Source organism: Mangifera indica, chromosome 17 (assembly GCF_011075055.1).
Source record: "Mangifera indica cultivar Alphonso chromosome 17, CATAS_Mindica_2.1, whole genome shotgun sequence".
NCBI classification, from domain to species: Eukaryota; Viridiplantae; Streptophyta; class Magnoliopsida; order Sapindales; family Anacardiaceae; genus Mangifera; species Mangifera indica.
Window position 1 is genome coordinate 9,609,773 of NC_058153.1, and position 8,803 is coordinate 9,618,575.

Here is an 8,803-nt window from a genome sequence, read left to right on the forward strand (position 1 = left end):
GTTGCAAGCAAGAAAAATACGTGGGGGTAGTCGTAATTTGCCAAGTGAAAGAAAACCCTACAAAGGAGTAAATTAGGGTGCTGGGAAAAAAAAATAAAAAAAAATTTTATTATTATTTTTGTTTGTAATTGAAAAGAGAAAATTATCAAGAGGATGACCATGAAAGAAATAAAAATTGGATTTAAACTGAATAATATTATTAACAAACTATTGTATATTTTATAGTATTACATTGTAATATGGAAAGTAAATTTAATTTTACAAAATGGAAAAATAATATATACCAAATTAGCATAACATCGAATCATAATCAAAAAATAAGAATTAGATCGAATCAAATCAATCAAAATCAAAATCAGATTTAATCAGAATTTGATCGAATAAGAAAGTAAATATTATTTAACATCAGAATTAGATTTAATTAGAATATGACCGAATGAAAAAATAAATATTATTTAACAAGCTTGTAGTTGCATATGCATAAATATATATTTGTAACTAAAAGCGTAAAGGAAGGGAAATGAGAAGAGAGAGAAAAACTGAAAGAAGTTAAGTTCTGTTGTTAGTTCAGTTTTTGACAGGAGAGAAAAAGTGAAATTTTGGTGTTTGGTTTTTCCAGTGAAACAGAAAGTTGCTAGATTTCTCTCCGCTTCTTTCGCCGTGTGTGAGTATTTTGTTCTAGCTACCAAGAGCCAGAGAGAAGAAACAAAAAGCTAACTAGGGGAAAAGCAATTCGCTGAGAATCATATTGTTCGTGAAATATTATAAAGAAAAAATTGAAATCCAAAAATCAACATTATTGTTAAGTTTAGATTGATTTGATCTCTCTAACTCAACTTCACTAACTTCCTTCTTCCCGTAATTCAATTATATATCACTCATGTCACCTTGTTCCACAGGAAACCCTACTTCCCAAACAGTGGCTTCATTAACAAACTCAATATCAATCTCTATTTTTGTGTTGCTTTTGATCACCTCAAGTGCCCAGTGTCATGCAGCTTACAGCGGCAGAGGCCGCCATTCCAGAATGGTGAGAAAATATTTAGCTCCTCACAATGCCGCACGCGCAGCAGTGAGAATGCCCCTGCTACGCTGGGATTCAAGGCTTGAAAATTACGCAAGATGGTCTGCGTATCAGCGGAGGTATGATTGCGCGTTGCAACATTCGAATGGATCGTACGGGGAGAATATTTTCTGGGGAAGCGGCAATGATTGGAAGCCGGCGCAGGCGGTGGCTGCATGGCTGTCGGAGAAGATTTGGTATGATTATTGGTCGAATTCCTGCGTTGGGGGAAATGACTGTGGTCATTATACACAGATTGTTTGGGGTAGGACCAGTAGAATTGGGTGCGCCAGAGTGGTTTGTGTGGGTGGTCAAGGCGTTTTCATCACTTGTAACTATGATCCTCCTGGTAATATAGTCGGAGAAAGGCCTTATTAAATTATTATGAGGATGAGGACGAAGATGGAAAGTAGATGTTTCAGAAAATTTTGGAAGTATTTTTTTTTGTTTAGATCTTGGAGATGAAGTTCATGATTTGGCTTCATATGAGAAGAAGAAACCTAAATCCGTATTATTTAATTATGGAATACGCAAGTATGATTTTGAGATTTAAGTATGACATTGAAAGAGTTTGAACTCTCTTTCACTTAAGAGTAGTGTAGAAAAACAAGCGTCAGTTTGTGTGTGTTTGATTTATAGAAATAACTGCTGGTGTTGATAGGCTGAGTGTTTTCTCATGCATTTCATTTGAAGATGAGGTATGCGGGCCTGCGAGGGTAGAGTTGATCAACTAATGAGGACTGCATGAGGAAGAACTTTATAATGTCTTTGTTTATCATATGTTAGTTCACTATTTGGGCCATATTTATGTATTTTGACTTTATGCACATTTTCCATTTGCATGGATGGTATATTATGGCATTTATATATTGAAACACTTTTACATGTTTTCCAATAAGTGATGCCATGCTCAATAAGTGATGTTATATCACTGTAAATTGTAAACCTCAAACTTTAAACTAGGAACTGTGAATCATAGACAATAAATTGTAAGAGTAATGCTATGAATACAATTTGGGTGCATAAATAAAGTGTTATTATGTGATTATGTATTATTTTTTTAATTAAAAATCATTTAATCACATAATGACATATAATTTGTGTACCTAATTTGTATACCAAAATTATATACACATAATTTTATTGAAATTGCAAACCATAAACCTTAAAACATGAACCAAAAACCAAAACCTCAAAACTGTAAACAATAAACCGCAAACCTTTACACCTTAAATCATGAATCATAAACTTTAAACCGTTAACCCTAAATTCTAAACCTCCAATGATGAATCATCAACCATAAATCGTAAATCTTTAACCCAAACTATGAATAATAAATCTCAAATTGTAAACCCTAAAACCCAAATTGTGAACCTATCTAAACCCTAAGCTATGAACCATGAACTATAAACCCAAAACTTTGAAACTTTAAATCATAAACTTTAAACCTTAAATTATAATCTATGCACAATAAATTGTAAAAGATAAATTCTAACCTCATGTAAACATCAAATCTTTATGCCTAAACCTTAAAACCTAAAATATAAATACTAAATAAAAAATCATGAGCCATAAATTGTAACCCATGAACCCATACTCCTAAATCGTAAATCATAAATTGTGAACCACAAATCTTAACCCGTAAATTATAAATTCTAAATAAAAAATCGTGAATCATAAATCATAAATGATAACTCAAACTATAAAAGATAAACCCTAAATCCTTAACAGTGACTGCTAAACCCCTACTTGTAAATCCTAAACCATAAACTATGAACTATTAACCTTAATTCATAAACTGAAAACCATGAATCATAAATCATAAACTTAAACTCTAAACCCTTAATAGCAAATTATAAATCCTAAATTTTTAATCATAAATGATAAATCCTAAATTGTAAACCTTAAATCTTTACACCATAAACTGTAAATCTTAAATAATAAACCCTAAACTATTAATTTTAAACCTTAAACTGAGACCCATAAACCCTAAGAAATTGCTTTAGTTCTCATTATTACTTCATTATAATAAATTGGGTAGACTTTTTTTTCATTATTATTTCATTTACTTGTAATTCGATATTATAATTTATATATTGTATTTTTTAAAACACTTAAATCAATAATACACATGTATTATCGGTTACAACTTCTATTAATCATACTTATAATTAATTATAAAGTTGAAGTATGGTTAATATTTGACAGTTAAAATTTTGCATTAAAGTTGTTAGGTGTATAATAAAATTAGTAAAATATTGTAACTGTAAAAAATATAATAAAATTTATAAATTTAATTTTGTATGGTTTAGAGTTTTCTCTTGTAAGCCTTTTACACTCACTTATCCAAACAAATTGCCTTGAAGTTCCACTATCCATTCGAAAATCTTTACACTTAGTTTCTTTAGGATTTCATCCACAATGTTTTAAGTACAATGATTTGAGTGTTTAATGTCTTACAAAGGCTGGAAATACAATTGAAGCACACTTGGTTCTCTCAAAGATTAGAATGTGAGCTTCGCAAGAGATTTAAAATAAAGAGGAAAGAAGAATAGCAAAAGTTTTTCACAATGTAATTTTTTTAACCTTCTTCACTTCAAAATGTGTTCTATTTATAGAGTTTGAGTGACGGTATTGTGCAATGTTTTCGTTGAATTGAGTTGTGTTGAGAAATGTAGTTGTTTGTCTAGTGAAAGCAATGTTTTTCTTGAAAATGCTTAGGCACGGTTGATAGGTTCAAATAGCACAGTTGGCAAGGCAGATAGTTTAGAATGGTTCGGAGCTTTCTTTCCTCCTATGTCCACTTATCTAAGCAAATTGTCTTAGAGTTCCACTATCAATTCGAAAATCTTTACACTTAGTTTTTTTAAGATTTTGTCTACGAACAATAGTTGATATGAGATTTCGTCTACAATGTTTTAAGTACAATGGTTTAAGTGTATAATGTCTGACAAATGCTGGAAATACAATTGAAGCACACTTGGTTTTCTCAAAGATTAAAATTTGTGCTCAATGAGAGATTGAAAGTAAAGAATAAAAGGAATAGCAAGAGTTTTTCACAATGTAATTTCTCTAACCCTTTTCACTGCAAAATGCATCCTATTTATAGAGTTTGAGTGATGGTATTATTCAATGTTTCCATTGAGTTGAGTTGTGTTGAGCAAAAAAGTCATTTGTTTGGTGAAAACTCCTTACATCCATTTCTCTAAGTAAACCATCTTAGAGTTTTTATCAGTTTGAAAATCTTTACACTTAGTTTCTTCTGGATTTCACTTACAATGTTTTAAGTACAATGATTTAAGTGTATAATGTCTCACAAAGGCTGGAAATTCAATTGAAGCATATATGGTTCCCTCAAAGATTAAAATGTGAGCTTAGTGAGAAATTGAAACCAAAGAGGAAAAACAATAGCAAGAGTGTTTCACAATGTAAATTCTCCAACCCTTTTCACTTCAAAATGCATTCTATTTATAGAGTTTGAGTGATGGTGTTGTGCAATGATTTCATTGAGTTGAGTTATGTTGAGAAAACTAGTCGTTTGTCTAGTGAAAGTAACGTTTTTCTTTTGAAAATGCTTAAGCATGGTTGGCAAGTTTAAAGAACACAATTGACATCTGAATTTTACAGCTAAGACAACCTCAGTTAGAGTTCCCAACGGATAGCTTTAAATGCTCTAGGAACGAGCGACACTTGCTTGGCAGAGGCGCCTTACACTTCAGCTCTTGTTCTTGAAAAAGTTCCAAAAGGCTACACAGTGTCCATGTCGACTTGTGCAAAGTATGCAGACCAACTTGTGCACGGTTAGCATAACTAGAGAATGGTTAGACATAAAATTTTTTGACTTTGATTCACTTTGGACACTCATTTTACACGGTTGGCAAAGGAAGAAACACAACTGGAACATATGTAAGTGAAGTGCACGGCTGGACCTTGCTTGACGTGGTTGGAATGCTTCTTGGCATGATGGAGCACGCCTGGAATGATGAAGTGAAGAGCACGGCTAGAAGGATGTTGCCATAGGTTTGTTGATTTTGTAGTCAGATTATGCTGCCCTGTTTTGTTGTTATACTTGTCCCCAGTGCTTTTGTCCTGCGTCTCTTAATAATCATTGCGTTTGATCCTTATATGCCTTCCAACTTATTCTCTTGCATTCTTCTTAACAATTGATGTGTTTCATCTTAATTTGGTTACTATAGGCATTCCATTTTCAAATGTAGAGGAGATGATTAAAGGCCTCGCTCAAGTACCTTGGGCTAGGTAGCACGGCAACGGAAACGTGAAAACGTATTTTCTTAAAAAAGTAGAAAATAAAAAAATGGGAAAACGTGTAAATATAAAAAATATAGGGTTTTTTTTATAAATATGAAATTTTTATAAAAAATACAATAACCTATATTTTAATTAAAAAAATACAATAATTGATTTTTTCCAACCAATTTAAAATAACATATAACAAAATAATTTTATACCAAAAATAAATTATAAATTCAAGTTCTTGAAACATGTATGTATAAATTAAATCAATACTTATATATTCATATTTTAAAATGGAAAATAAACATGTATATAAATCAATATATTTTATCAAAATGTAAATAAATCAACCTACAAACTCAATATTATTTCATCAAAATAATAATTTCCAAGGGTCAATATCAAAGTCATCAAATAAAATATAATGAAAAAAATTTAAAAAATAGTAAAATATTTATTGTATTTTCTCTATTTGATCATTCTCCTTATCCATTATGTCATTTGCATCTTCATCGAAAAAAACAGACTCCAATTCTGGTTCATCTAATGACAAGTTGGCTAATTGAAGAACTCCTACATCTTCCATACTCCTAAAGTCATCTCCACCAACATCCCACATCTTCTCCTTACCATCATAATACTTAGAGTTAACCCTTGACAATAAACGAAGATTATTATGAACAAAAACCAAATCTTTTGTATGTTTTGGAATTAATTTATTCCTTCTAATTGAATGAATGAAGGAATAAGTACTCCAATTTCTTTCTCAACAAGAGGAGGAACTAGGTTGTCCAAGTACTCTGAATGCTAACTTTTGAAGCAATGGAGCACTTGACCAAAACATGCCCACCACTTCATCGGTTCTGTATTAAATCTAGCACCAATTGAGTCAAGATCTTCAAACGGTCCACTTTTGAGGGAGAAGTTAGCATACTCATCCAATGCTTTAACACGCTCATCTTTAGAAAAGATCCTTCTAAAACATTTGTTCCTCTCAATAGATACTTCCTCATCCATATGAGGAGGCACTCTACCTTCACCTCCTTCAAGCCATTGTTCACTATAAAACCTTCGCAAATAATAGATATATCAAATAGTTAACAAATTAATACCCAATTTAATAAATAAATATATCAAATAAGTATGAAAGAAATATATAATTCAATTAGATATTTACCTTGGATTCAATGAATGAGCTAGACAATGGAGTGGAGTATTACTTTTTGCCCAACGATCATAAAGAATACTATAGATCACTGAATAGAAAGGAGAATCTTGGCTAGGAAACTTTCCTTCATGTTCATAAATAACTTATTTAACTTTTTCAATCATAGAATCCCAATTCTCATCAATTAAATGAAGACATGACTTATTTGTATCACACATTCAAATCATATCATAAATTAGTGCAGTAAAAGCAAGAATGTAATTGACCTTTGCCCACCAATTCTCATCCAACACCTTATCACGAACAAATCTTGTTTTGCCTTGATTGTCTTCTCTATATTGTCCCTATTGTTCACTTACAATCATTGATTCTAGAACACCCTTAATTAATTTAAATTTTTTGAGCATAACAACAACAGAAGCAAAACGAGTGTCCGTAACTGAAAGTAATTTCAAAGGACTAAATTGATTAAACATAGCCAATCGCATTGAATGGTTCATTATGAAGTTTTTAATTACCATAACATCACCATAAACGTCAGTTATTCAATGACATTCATCATATGTCTCTTGCTTAGATTCCACATTTTTAGTTGCACATATATTTTTCAAAGCTTGATTCAATGTATGCACAACACATGAAGTCCAATAAATATGTGGAAACATACCTTCAATGATTTCCCCAGCACCTTTACGATTTTTAGCATTATCAGTTATTACTTGAACTACTTTTTGATGACCAACCTCATCAATTATCTCCTTCAATAAATTAGCAATGAAATATTTATCTTTAACTTCACCTGCATAATTAACAACTTTAATAAACATCGGGCCTGATTCACAAACAACCATAAAGTTAATTAAAGGTCTCCTTTGTGGGTCACTCCATCCATCACTAACAATACTAACCCCTTTTTCCATCCAAGTGCTTTTAATAGGTTCTAATAACCTTTCCACATTTGTTTTCTCTTGCTGAAGTAGTGTAATTCTTAATTTATTGTACCCAGGAGGCACATAACCACCCAATGAATGATTAACTACAAATGAAAAGGCACTAATATAATTTGGATTCCTAGCAAAATTAAAAAGAAGACCACCAGTGTAAAACATTCTAACAATTTTCTCATCTAATTGAGCTCTAGATTGTATGTCAAAAAATTTAGCAATAGGAGAATCATCAACTTTTCTCTTCTTTAAAAAAAGATTTGACCCACTCGGTGATGGTAAGGATAAAGACAATGATTAATTTACATTAGTAGTACTGTTAGGCAATGACACTTCCTTAGGTTGAGAATTATAAACCTTATTGGTAGCTTCATCATCTAATTTTCTCATTTCTACTAAATCTTCAAATTTCACTTTAGAACAAACACCGATTCCTTTCCCTGTAATTTTTAATAGGTGAGCTTTAACTCTAGTATAAGTCCCTTGTCTTTCTTTATGACAAAAATTACAAACCCATTTGCATGTACCCCTTGATTCTCCAAGTTTCTCAATTTTTGTGACATATTTCCACAATGGATTTTGGTCTTCATCATTATTCTTTTTTGCAGAATCCACACTACTACTACTACTTTTAGAATTAGAATTTTTCTTACCAGTAGCAGAATCTATTAATGATTAACTCAAATTCAGTATCACCAACAATTTGCTAGAATTTATCAAAAAAATCAATCAAATCACATAAATCACCAACTATTCTTCTTGGCAGCTTATTACACAACTGAATAAAAGCACAAATTGAAAACATAAATAAATCAATTTAATTATAGAAAAACTTTTATCTATAAATAATATTCAAATCAAACAAGAAGAACTAAATTATAGACTATAAAATTATTCGATTAAATTATATAAAATCAAATATTCAATAATTATTAATAAAATAAATTATGGATTATAATTACAAATTATATTCATGATATATATATATATATATATTGCAAAAATTAACCAAATTGCATTGATATAATATATATATATATATATATATATATATATATATATATCAGGGGGAATAGAGCATATAAATAATTTAATGTTTTAAAATATATTTTATAATAAATTAGAATTCCAACGTTGACACATCTGGAAGAAAGCATGCATTGATTGAGATATATAAAATCTTTGAGCAAAAGGCAGGCTAATGGAGTATATTTATAATAATTTAATATATGTTTTATAATAAAATAAAAGTCTTGGCAAACTAGCAAATCTTGGAAAGCTAACAAATCTGGAAGAGGCATGCAGAATTATAATCTTGGGGATAGAGATGCATTAAATTAAAATCTATATAAACTAATTTGTGTCATAGAAGGG

General features: G+C 30.6%; 1 protein-coding gene across 1 annotated transcript; it reads left to right on the plus strand.

Annotated features, from left to right (window-relative positions):
- The first annotated feature begins 880 nt into the window (after positions 1-880).
- Positions 881-5,083, plus strand: LOC123200916 (pathogenesis-related protein PR-1-like). Its single transcript, XM_044616300.1, has 3 exons — positions 881-1,412; positions 4,741-4,863; positions 4,947-5,083. Exons 1-3 carry the CDS (start codon positions 881-883, stop codon positions 5,081-5,083), a joined length of 792 nt encoding a protein of 263 aa, XP_044472235.1.
- The last annotated feature ends 3,720 nt before the right edge of the window (positions 5,084-8,803 follow it).